The sequence below is a fragment of the Hippopotamus amphibius genome, chromosome X (genome assembly GCF_030028045.1).
Source record: "Hippopotamus amphibius kiboko isolate mHipAmp2 chromosome X, mHipAmp2.hap2, whole genome shotgun sequence".
Taxonomy (NCBI): domain Eukaryota; kingdom Metazoa; phylum Chordata; class Mammalia; order Artiodactyla; family Hippopotamidae; genus Hippopotamus; species Hippopotamus amphibius.
The window spans coordinates 42,266,540-42,280,129 of NC_080203.1; the positions used below are offsets into that span (position 1 = coordinate 42,266,540).

The 13,590-nt window shown below is 33.6% G+C and overlaps 1 protein-coding gene across 3 annotated transcripts in view; it reads left to right on the plus strand.

The window, feature by feature from the left end:
* Nucleotides 1-4,362, plus strand: part of RBM41 (RNA binding motif protein 41) — a 65,700-nt gene extending 61,338 nt beyond the window's left edge. For all 3 annotated transcript variants that reach the window (XM_057718775.1, XM_057718776.1, XM_057718774.1), the window contains one exon: nucleotides 39-4,362. In XM_057718775.1, coding sequence (XP_057574758.1) covers nucleotides 39-205 — 167 coding nt within the window. In that variant the 3' untranslated portion in view covers nucleotides 206-4,362. The remainder of the gene's footprint in view (nucleotides 1-38) is intronic.
* Nucleotides 4,363-13,590: the final 9,228 nt, after the last annotated feature.

Consider the following 13,590-nt stretch of genomic DNA (forward strand, 5'->3'; position numbering starts at 1 on the left):
GCCACATATAAACTGCTGTTTTTTTCTTTCTCTTTTAGATACAGAAATAGCATGGCAAGCATTGCGTCTAGTAAATGGATATAAACTACATGGGAAAATATTGGTGATAGAATTTGGAAAGAACAAGAAGCATCAGTCAGATCTCCAGGCTGCTTCTCTAGTATCATCTACTACAGATAATACTACAGAAATTAGTGGCAGCTAGAAGATATAAAGATTGTGAGTCCCAGGAGGTTTTTCTTACATCAGAATCTAGGATCTAGGATTTGTATATAGATAGCAATTTATTTGGAACTGAAGAAGAGTAACTGAGGGAGAAAACACTGATTTAAGATAATCCTTTTCAGCTTTTGGAAAGAATTGGTAGAAAACAATTTCTATAATTGAAGACTATCTAGGATAGACAATATAATGATTATGGATGGTAGGGTATGAAGAGTATCATTTTCTCAGGATTAATTACAGTGGATTATTTCCAAGGATTTTTTTAATCATTTTAATTTATATGAGGTCTTAAATATTTGTCCCTAGAGATAACATTCTTTCCAAGACTGCCTCCTATATATACAAAACTAAAAAACTAATTACATGATGAAATATTTATTTCTAGAGCCCATTTGTCCCTAATTTCTCCTAGTAAATAAATGACCAAGATCCCAGGCCTAAACATCAGCAAATGCTGTTGAATGAGACCTATTAGCAGTAACAGTAGGTCGTTTTCATAAGTTAGTTGACATATTTATTGAACACTTCCCTATTAAGTTATCAGTGTCTTCAAAAGACTATATATTTTTTTCTAATGAAAGAATTTAGATCAGAACATTAATGTTCCCATAGTCATTTAAGCTAGCTACCATTGAGTAATGATTGAATTCAAAGCAATAAACATTGAATCTTTGTCTAGTACATGTTAGGGATTAGATATATGAATTTTAGAAGAGGAACATACTAGCAAAGAATACTAAAGGTAGGTAGAAAGAAAGAGCTCTCTAGAAGAGAGGCAGCCAGCCCCAAATCCCCCAGTTGTTTGTTTATAGTTTCTGGAGAATAGAAAGATGATGTGATACAGAGAAAGTAGTACAAACTTTGGAGTCAGACCTGTTTGAACTTCACAGCCATACTTACCACTCTGTGACCTTGGCAAATCACTTAATCTGAGCCTCAGTTTTCTCATCTATAAAAATGAAGATAATGATACTACTTACCTCATTGGGTTGTGATGTTTAATGTGATAATTGTATCCAAGTTGAAGATCAGAAAGAAAAAAGAATGAAAATGTAACATGGTATAGAACCATTAAGTACTCCAATGTCCTTGCAATGGGAATATCAGAGAAGGAACGGAGCAGAAAAAATATTCCAATAAATAATGGCTGTAAACACGCAAATTTGATGAGAAACATTACCTATACACCTGAGAAATCTCAACCCCAAGTAGGATAAACAAGAAGACACACCATAATAAGAATGCTAAAACCCAAAGACAAAGAGAAACTTTTGAAAGCAACATGAAGCAAATGAAACATCACGTACAAGAGAACCTCAGTAAAAGTAACAGATGACTTCTCCTGAGAAACAATGGAGGTAGCAGTGGGAAAACATTCAAAGTGCTGAAAGAAAAAAACTGTCAATATAGAATCCTATATTCAATAAAGCTGTTTTTCAGAAATGAAGATGAAATAAAGACATCCCCACATAGTCAAAAACTGGGAGAATATGTTGCTGTCAGACCAGACTTACAGGAAATATTAAAAGAAGTTCTTCAGGTGGAAAGTAAGTAACCTCAGACAGTAATTTGAATCTACAAAAAAATTAGCATGGGTAAAGGTAATTATGTAATTGGACAGTCAAAATACATTTTTCCTTTCTTAATTGATTTAGAAAGCTATTTCATAAAATAATGTGTGTATACTTGCATTGTTGGATCTATAACATATAAAACTGTAATATATTTACCAATAATAAGACAAAGGACGTGGCTGGAAGCAAAGCTGTACTGGACTAAAGAAATGACTCTAGAATGGTAACTCAAATCCATAGGAACAAATGAAGAAAATAAAAAATGGGAAATAAGAAGGTTAATATAAAAAAGCTATAAATATATACTTGCTCCTTCTCAGCTTCTTTAAAAGACATAAAATCATATTAAGTAATAATTATAATGATGTATTGTTGGGTTTATAACATGTAGAAATAATAATAGTAACAATAATACCACAAAAAGTGAGAAAAGGAATGAGTTTACATAGGAATAAGATTTTTATATCTCATTGGAATTTAGTATATAGTTGAAGGCAATTAAGATGTGTATGGTAAACCCTAGAGCAACCACTAAGGAAATAACTGAAAATATATAGTGAAAATATTAAAGACATTTAAATGTTTTATCAGAAAATGTTCAATGCAAAAGAAAGCAAAAAGAGAAATGGAGAAACAAAACTTGAGACCTATAGAAAGAAACAGTAAAATGGCAGTCGTTAAGTCCACTTATATTAATAATAATAAGTATGAATGGATTAAACAATCTGGTCAAAAGGCAGAGATCATCAAAATGGAAAAAAAAAATAAGACTTACCTCTGTGCTATTTATTGGAGTCACACTTTAGATTCAAAGATACAGATTGAAGGTTAAAGGATAGAAAGAAATATCAGGCAAGTGGCAACTCTAAGAAAGCTGGAGTGGCTATGCTATTATCTAAAGTCTATTTAAAATGGACTTTAAAACAAAAAATGTCAGTATAGATAAAGAGGGACATCTTATATTGATAAAAGTCAATCCATCAGAAAGATATACCAATTATAAACACATATGCACCTAACAACAGAGTACCAAAATACATGAATCAAAAACTGAAATGGAGAAATATAATAGTATACAATAAGAATTGGGGAATTAAGTACCCCATTTTTAATAAGAACTAGACAGAAGATGAACAAGGGAATAGGGGAGTTGAACAATGCTATAAATCAACTAGACCTTAAAGAGACTTACAGAACACTTCACCTAACAAGAGCAGCATACACATTTCTTCTCAAGTGCACATGAAACATCTCCAGGATAACCATATCACATATCATAAAACAAACCTAAATAAATTTAAGTGGATTGAAACCATGGAAAGTATGTTCTCTGACCACATGGATTGAAGTTAGAAATCAATACCAGAAAGTTGGGAAACACAAATATGAATTAGACACACTTTTTAATGACCAGTGGGTCAAAGAAGGAATTACAAGATTAATTTGAAATGAATGAAAATGAACACACAACATGCCAAAACTTACGGGATACACCTAAAGCAATGCTTAGAGAGAAATGTATAAGTACAAATGCTTATAATTAAAAAGAAGAAATCACATATCAATAACCTCACTTTACATTTAAAGACACTGGAAAAAGAGAAGGAAACTAGAAAATACAGAAGGAAGGAAATATGAAAGATTAGATAAATAAATGACATAGAGAATAAAAAGTCAATGAAACCAAAAGCTGGTTCTATATAAAGACCAACAAAAGTGGTAAACCTTTCACAAGGTTGACCAGGATAAAAAGAAGACTCAAATTACTAGAATCAGAAATGAAGGAGGAAACATCACTACCAACCTTATAGAAATTTTTAAACAAATATGAAGGAACACCACAAACAATTTTATGACAATAAATTAGATAACTTATTTGAAATAGACAAATTCCTAGAAATACACAAACTACTGAAACCAATTGTTGGGTGGTTAATTAGTAATATTTTAAATACCCATAAAGAAAAGCATAGGCTCAAATGGATTCTTAGATTAATTATTGCAAACAGTAAAGAATAATTAATACAAATTCTTCACAAACTCTTCCAAAAAGTAGAAGAGGAGGGAACATTTCTGATATATGCTACAACATGGAAGAACCCTGAAAACATGCTAAATGAAAGAAGTTACTCCAAAAGACTATATATGATATAATTCCAAATATATAGAGATGGAAAGTAGATTAGTGGTTGCTTTGGGCTGGGGGTAATAGCTGAAGTGTATGGGATTTCTTTAGAACTTGATGAAAATATTCTAAAATTGATTGTGGTAATGATTGTACAACTCTGTGAATCTACTACAAACAGTGAATTGTACACTTTAAATGGGTGAATTTTATGGTATCTGAATTATATTTTAATAAAGCCACACACACAAATACTGGATATAACCTAAATGTCTGTCAGTATGAGAATAGATAAATTATGGCATATCCATTTAGTGGAATACTATACAGGCATTAAAATAATGGGGTATATGTATTAAAGCATTCTGACCTGTATGATGTCCAGGATTTTATATATATATATATATATATATATATATATATATGTGTGTGTATATATATATATATATATATATATATATATATGTGTGTGTATATATATATATATAAAATGAATACTTTTTTATAAACAAGACATTTGTATATGTATGGTATATGTATATATAGATATTTCTGAATAAACTTAGGAAAAAGCTGGGAAATATACATACCAAACTGTAAACATTTTAGAGCTGGAATTGGATAGGCTAAAAGGGGACTTTGCTTTATAAAATTTTTAAAGTGTGATTTAGGCTGATTTTTACTTTTTTCAGTATTTTTTTAAATAAAATTTTAATAGTCTGCCAATGACTTGGCTTCCGGAATATTGGTCAGGCCTGCTCTGAGGATACCATCTAACTATACTCAGGACAAACATCTATTCCTTTGATATACTGCTCACCTAGGATTAACTCCAATTTTAAAAATAATTTAAAGAGCAAGAAGTAAGTTATCCTTATGCATGTTACCCAGGAGCATACTTCTAAGCTGGACTTTTCAAAAGAAGCTTCTTCCTGTTGGGTATAAAATCTCACTCTGCCCTTTACTAGACCTGCAGACCATTAACAATAGAGGGAAATAAAAATGGAGGATGTCCCTCAACTGGTGCATAGATAAAACTGTGATATATCCATACAATGGAATCCTACTCAGCAATAAAAACTACGATGAACTATGATACATGCAACAACTTGGATGAATCTCAAATGCATTTTGCTAAGTAAAAGATGCCAAACTCAAAAGGCTACTTACTGTTAGTTTCCATTTATATAACATTCTGGAAAGGACAAAACTATAGGAACAGAACAAATCAGTGAGTGATGGGTTAAAAATGAGAGACTGGTTACAAAATGGTAGCACAAGGAATTTGTTTTAATAATGGAAATTTTCTGTATCTTGATTATAATTACATGAGTGTATGCATTTGTCAAAACTCCTAGAATTGTACACCAAGAAGGATGAATTTTACTGTATGTGTTTAAATAAATGTAGCTTTTAATGGAGGAAAGAAAAAGTTTCTCAAAGTTATTTCCATAAAGTATTGTTCCTAGTCTGTGGTTTTTTGATTACTATTGAAGACTTAAAGCCACTTGGCTACTATTCCTTTTTTCCTGTCCACAGGTCAGCATAAATAATCAGTTAAAAAATCTATATTTGCATATACCCACTAACCTACCATAAAATAAAAATCAAAAGACAAACTGGAAAAGAATTTGCCACACATAGCAACTAATTTCCTTAACATAGAATGTATATAGTTTTCTTACACAAAAGTCAATAATCCAACAAAAAATGGGTAAATGAAAATAAAATTTATAAAGAAACTGAAATATAAATGACTGATAAACTAAGAAAAATGTTCAAAGTAGTAACACAAATTAGGACAATTAACTCTTTTTTTTTCCATGTCTTTAAAAAAAAAAAAAACCTTTTTAGATTTACAGAAAAGTTACAAAAATAGTAAAAGAGTTCCCATATACCTTTCACCTAGCTTCCCCAATGTTAATATCTTACATAACCATAGGACAGTTATCAAAACTAGGAAAATAATATTGATGCAAAAGGAGGGTGAGTCAAAAATTATCCACACTCTGGCTGTAGAATTTATTTTAATTAACTTTTAGAAAAGACAAATACATCATTTTTCAAAAAATCTGCTTGCTTTCAATACACTTTGTCCATCTGTCAATAAGCTTTCATATTCCTTCATTAAAAAAATGTTTTAGGCTGAGCTGTGAGCCACGAATGCACCACTATATTCACTTCTTCATCAGAAGTGAATCTTCGTCCTCATAGGGCTGCTTTCAGGAGATCAAACAGGTGAATGTCCAGTGCAGCAAGATCAGGACGATAGGGAGGATGCTTTAACACCTCAAAAGGAAGTTTTTGCAGAGTGTTGACAGTATGGGCAGAAGTATATGGACACGCATTGTCACACAAGATCACAGTGTCCTTGGATAGCAGTCCTCTGCGTTTAATCTGAAGTTTAGGCTTCAGCTCTTCAGTAAACATCTCTATCCATTCATACACACTTCTTCATGACAAAACACTTTCTTCATACTATGCACAAAGTCTTTGATAAATAACAGCACCAGGTACACCCTCAGACCACAAAAAACGAATCACTGCACGCTGCTTTTCTTCCATGCAGATCACAAGTGGGGCATTCATTTTTGCTTGCACTGCAGTTAGAACTGAACTGATGTAACACATTCACACCTGCACAGCAGTGACTGGGGAGACAGTAGCCTTGAATGGAAAGCGCTGATAAGACAGCGTGGCCAACAGAAGTTTTAATATAACCGGAGTGTGGATAATTTTTGACTCACCCTCATATTAACTAATGTGCAGAACTTATTTGATTTTTTCCATTTGTTACACTAATGTCCTTTTATGATCCAGGATCCCACATTGCATTTTATTATCATGTATCCTGAATCTGTTCCTAATTGTGACATTTCTCACTGGTCAGTTATTTTGTAGAATGTCCCTGATTGGGGTTTATCTGACATTTTCTCATGATTAGATTGAGGTTATGCATATTGGGTAAGAATACCACAGAAATAATGTTGTATCCTTTTTCGTGCATCATATCGGGAGATACCTGGTGCTGACATGTCTTAATACTGATGATGTTAACCTTGATCATTTGGTTAAGGTAGTGTCTGCTATGCTTCACTATAAAGTTACTGTTTTCCTCTTTATAATTAATAAACATCATGTAGGAAGATACATTGAGACCATTCAGATATTCTTTTCTCATCATACTTTTGCCCACTAAGTTTAGGATTCATCAGTTGTTCTGATGGTGAAAATTACTGCTGTGGTGTTTACCTAATGGTGATTTTCTATTTCTTCCATTTCATCTATATGTATTAATGGAAATTCTCTAAGGAAGATGTCCCTTCTCTCCCATTTATTTGCATATTTACTTATAACAGCATAGACTAATGGATGTTTATTTTATTCTATGACTTATAACCTAATACTATCATTGTTTTGTTATTCAAATTGTTCCAGCTTTGACCACTGGGAGCTTCTATGTCATTTTGACATGTCCCCATTTTTTTACCACTTCCTTATTTTCTGGCACTACAAGATGTTCCAGGCTCACCTTGTGTATTCCCTACCCCAGTGCTAGAATCAACCATTTCTACATGGTACCCTAATTCCTTTTATTGGAAAAAATGGTATTTAGAAACCAAGATCTGGGCACTAGGTGTTGTGTTTCTATAACCTGTCAGAAGGTCAATATTGTAAAGATTGGTAACATCAAATGTTTCCAATGTTATGGAAAATAGACACTGTCATACAAATGGGATGGGAGTATAAATAAGTATAAGCTTTTGGGAGGACAATTTGGCAATATCTTTAAAAATTTGTGAAGATCTAGAAAATCTACTTCTAGAAGTCTGTTATACAGAAATACTTATAAATATGCTTATATATATATATGCACAAGAATATTTGTTGCAGTATTATAACAGGAAAAACCTTTAAACAACAGTTCCTCAAAAGGGGACGTATTAGTTAAGTAATTAAATTGTGGCACAACCATATGATAAAATATCATGTTCGCATTAAAAGGAATGAGACTAATCTATACACATCGATATGGACTTTTGCTTCATATTTCTTTTTTTTTTAATTTACTGCTTATTTGGCCACACTGGATCTTAGTTGCAACATGCAGAATCTAGTTCCCTGATCAGGGATCAAACCCAGGTTCCCTGCATTAGGAGAGCAGAGTCTTAACCACTGGACCAGCAGGGAAGTCCCTGCTTCATTGAGAAAATGAAAGCAATCACATGAGGACTTCATCTTTTTATTACCAAATCTACTGTCTACTTACATTTGTACCTGCATTCTAGCTTCTTCCACTGTGGTTAAGAGTGTGGGATCTAATGCCATGTTCAGATACTGACTATAATTTACTAGCTGTGTGACTTTAAGTTATTTAAGCTTGCTATGCTTTCCTTAGTTTTTTCATTTTTAAAATCAGTGAGGGTAATGATAGTATATACCTCATAGGGTTGTTTTGAGGATTAAATGAAGACCTGTAAGGTGTTTTGAATTGTATCTGGTACATACTAAGAACTCAATAAATGTAAGATTATCATTACAATGAAATACCCCTGCTCCTATCAAAGGCCATCCCCTTTATTTGTACTTTGGATTCCAGTGCCCTGATTTCTCAAGGCTTAACATATGCAATTATACTCTCTGTGTCACCAATCTATTATTCCCGTCAGCATATAAATGTGTTATAGTATGTCCCATTTATTTAAAAAAAGTTATAATACCTCACATTCCCAAGATATTGCTCCATTTCTCTATTCCACTCAGCACAATTTCTTGAAGTTCTCTATAGTCATTGTCTCCACTCCCATTTTCTCCTGTCTGCTTCAATAAGACACCGTTATTTACTAGGTCTTTGGTAACACCTCTCCCATCCATCTTGCCAAATCAATGGTAATTTTTCTGTCCTCATGGCAACCGCTCAACTGCCTTGAATGTAGTTTACCACTCCCTCTTTCTTGAAACACTCTACTCTCGTTTTAAAATATATATTTCAGGTGTACAGCATTATAATTTGATATCTGTATACACTACAAAGTGATCACCACCAAAGATGTGGTTATCACCCATCACCATACAGTTGACTACCTTCACCTGTTTTACTCACCCCTCCAACCCCTTCCCCTCTGGTAACCACTAATCTGATCTCTGTATCTATGAGTTTGTTTTTGTTTTATTTTATTTGTTCATTTGTGTCTTTTTTAGATTCCATATATGAATGAAATCATATGTGTTTTCCAACTGACTTACTTCACTTAGCATAAGACCCTCAAGATCCACCCATGTTGTCACAAATGGCAGGATTTCATTCTTTTTTATAGCTGACTAATAATCCATTGTGTATATATATCACATCTTCTTTATCCATTCACCCATTGATGGACACTTAGGTTGTTACCATATCCTGGCTATTATAAATAATGCTTCAGTGAACATAGGAGTGCATTTACCTTTTTGAATTACTGTTTTCATGTTTTTCACATAAACACTCAGAAGTGCAATAGCTGGGCCATGTGGTAGTTCTATTCATAAGTATTTGAGGAACCTCCATACAGTTTTCCATAGTGGCTGCACCAGTTTTCAGTCCCACAAACAGTATATGAAGGTTCCTTTTTCTCCACATCCTCTCCAACATTTGTTATTTCTTCTCTTTTCAATAATAGCCATTCTAACAGTTTGTGAGATGATATCTCATTTGGGTTTTGATTTGGATTTCCCTAATAATTAGTGATGTTGATCATCTTTTAATGTGCCTGTTGGCCATTTGTATGTCTTTAGAAAAATGTCTGCTCAGATCCACTGCCCTTTTTTTAATTGGATTGTTTGTTTTTTTGTTGTTGAGTTACATGAGTTCTTTTTGGATATTAACTCCATATTGGATATATGATTTACAAATATCTACTCCCATTCATTAGGTTGCATTTTTGTTTTAATGATGGTTTGCATCACTGTGCAGAAGCTTTTTAGTCTGTTGTAGTCCCTTGTTTATTTCTGCATGTTTCCTTTGTCTCTGGAGTCAGATCCACAAAAAACATTACTAAGACCAGTGTCAATGAGGTTACTACCTGTTTTCTTCTAGGAATTTTATTGTTTCAGGTGTTACATTCAAGTCTATAATCCATTTTGAGTTAATTTTTGTGTATGATGTAAGATAGTGGTTCAGTTTAATTCCTTTGCATGTGGCTGTCCAGTTTTCCCAACATCATTTATGGAAAAGACTATCCTTTCTCCAGTGCATGTTCCTTGCTCCTTTGTTGCAGATTAATTGCCCATATATCTGTGGGTTCATTTCTGACCTCTCATTTCTGTTCCATTGGTCTGTGTCTCTGTTTTTGTGCCAATATCATACTGTGTTGATTACTATAGCTTTGTAGGATAGTTTGAAATCAGGGAGTGTGATAGCTCCAGTTTCATTCTTCTTTCTCAAAATTGCTTCAGCTGTTCAGGATATTTTGTGATTCCACATAAATTTTTAGAATTTTTTTTTCTAGTTCTGTGAAACATGCCATTAGAATTTTGAAAGGGATATCATTGAATCTGTAGATTGCTTTGGGTAGTATGGACATTTTAACAACATTAAGTCTTTCAATTTGTGATATTGGAATATCTTTTCCATTTATTTGTGACTTCAATTTCTTTCATCAGTGTCTTATACTTTTCAGTGTATAGGACTTTCACTTCCTTGGTTTAATTTTTCCTAGGTATTTTATTCCTTTTGATGCAATTGTAATTAGGATTGTTTTCTTCATTTTTCTTTCTGACAGTTCATTATTAGTGTATAGAAACACCACAAATTTTTGTATATTGATTTTGTATCCTGTGACTTTACTGAATTCATTTATTAGTTCTAACAGCGTTTTGGTGGCATCTTTAGGGTTCTCTCTATATAATATCATGTCATCTGCAAATAGTGACAGCTTTATTTCTTCCTTCCCAATTTGGATGCCTTTTATTTCTTTTTCTTACAGAATTGCTGTGGCTAAAACTTCCAGTACTATGTTGAATAAAAGTAGTAAAATTAGGCATCCTTGTCTTGTTTCTTACCTTAGAGGAAAAGCTTCCAGCTTTTCACCATTGAGAATGGTATTAGCTGTGGGTTCATTATATATGTGTTTATTATGTTGAGTTACAGTCCATCTATATCCACTATTTGTTGAGAGTTTTTATCATAAATGGATGTTTAATTTTGTCAAATGCTTTTTCTGCATCTATTGAGATGATCATATGATTTTTACTCTTCATTTTGTTAATGTGATGTATCATGTTGATTGAATAACAGATGTTGAACCATCCTTGCATCCCTGGAATAAATCCCACGTAATCGTGGTGTATGATCCATTTAAAGCACTGTTGGATTTGGTTTGCTAATATTTTGTTGAAGATTTTTGCATGTATGTGTATCAGGGACGTCAGCCTGTAATTTTGTTTTTATGTGATGTCCTTGTCTGGCTTTGGTATAGGGTAATGCTGGCTTTGTGAAATGTCTTTAGAAGGTTTCTCTCCCTTTCAATTTTTTAGAAGAGTTTGAGAAAGATAGATATTAAATTTTCTTTGAATGTTTTATTGAAGTCACCAGTGAAGCCTTCTTGTCCTGGGTTTTTGTTTGTTGGAAGCTTTCTGATTACTGTTTTAGTCTCCTTACTAGCAAGCAGTCTATTCAGATTTTCTATTTCTTCATGATTCCATCTTAGAAGACTATTTTTCTTCTAAGAATTATCCATTTCTTCTAGGTTATCCAATATGTTGGCATATAATTGTTCATACTAATCTCTTATAATGTTTTGTATTTCTGTGGTATCAATTGTAACATCTCTTTCTTTCCTGATTGTATTTAGATTACTCTTTTTTTTCTTCGTTAGTCTAGCTAAAGGTTTGTCGATTTTGTTACTCGTTTCAAAGAACCAGCTCTTAGTTTCATTGATATTTTCTGCTTTTTTTTCAAGCTCTTTATTGGAATATATTTGCTTTACACTCTTGTAACAGTTTTTGAGGTACACCAAAGTGAATTAGCTGTATTCATACATATATCCCCATATCCCCTCCCTCCCGTGACTCCCTCCCCCCCTCCCTGTCCTGGCCCTCTAAGGCATCTCCCATCATCAAGTTGATCTCCTTTTGTTATACAGCAACTTCCCACTAGCTATCTATTTTAGAGTTGGTAGTGTAAATATGTCTATGCTACTCTCTCACTTCATCCCAGCTTCCCCTTCGTCCCCCACCCCAGTCCTGTGTCCTCAAGTCCATTCTCTACTTCTGTATCTCCACTCTTGCCTGTCACTGGGTTCATCAGTACCATTTCTTCAGATTCCATATATATGTGTTAGCGTACAGTATTTGTTTTTCTCTTTCTGGCTTACTTCACTCTGTATGACAGACTCTAGGTCTGTCCACCTCATTACATATAGCTCCATTTCATTCCTTTTTATGGCTGAGTAATATTCCATTGTATATATGTGCCACATTTTCTTTATCCATTCATCTGTTGATGGGCATTTAGGTTGCTTCCATGTCCTGGCTATTGTAAATAGTGCTGCAATGAACATTATGCTACATGTTTCTTTTTGGATTATGGTTTTCTCTGGGTATATGCCCAGTAGTGGGATTACTGGATCATATGGTAGTTCCATTTTTAGTTTTTTAAGGAACCTCCAAACTGTTTTCCCTAGTGGCTGTACCAGCTTACATTCCCACCAACACTGCAGGAGAGTTCCTTTTTCTTTACACCCTCTCCAACATTTATTGTTTCTAGATTTTGTGATGATGGCCATTCTGAGCGGTGTGAGGTGATACCTCATTGTGGCTTTGACTTGCATTTCTCTAATGATTAGTGATGTTGAGCATCTTTTCATGTGTTTGTTGGCCATCTGTATGTCTTCTTTGGAGAAATGTCTATTTAGGTCTTCTGCCCATTTGTGGATTGGGTTATTTGCTTTTTTGGTATGAAGCTGCATGAGCTGCTTGTATATTTTGGAGACTAATCCTTTGTCCGTTGCTTCATTGGCAAGTATTTTCTCCCATTCTGAGGGTTGTCTTCTTGTCTTGTTTATGGTTTCTTTCACTGTGCAAAAGCTTTTAAGTTTCATTAGGTCCCATCTGTTTCTTCTTGATTTTATTTCCATTATTCTAGGAGGTGGGTCAAAAAGGATCTTGCTTTGATGGATGTCATAGAGTGTTCTGCCTATGTTTTCCGCCAGGAGTTTTATAGTGTCTGGCCTTCCATTTAGCTCTTTAATCCATTTTTAGTTTATTTTTGTGTATGGTGTTAGGAAGTGTTCTAATTTCATTCTTTTACATGTAGCTGTCCAATTTTCCCAGCACCACTTATTGAAGAGGCTGTCTTTTTTCCATTGTATTTTCTTGCCTCCTTTGTCAAAGATAAGGTGCCCATATGTGCTTGGGTTTGCCTCTGAGTTCTCTATTCTGTTCCATTGATCTTCCTTTCTATTTTTGTGCCAGTACCATACTGTCTTGATCACTGTGGCCTTATAGTATAGCTTGAAGTCAGGAAGCCTAATTCCACCAACTCTGTCTTTCCTTCTCAAGATTGCTTTGGCTATTCAGGGTATTTTGCATTTCCATACAAATCATAAGATTTCTTGTTCTAGTTCTGTGAAAAATGCTCTTGGTAATTTGATAGGGATTGGGTTGAATCTGTAAATTGCTTTGGGT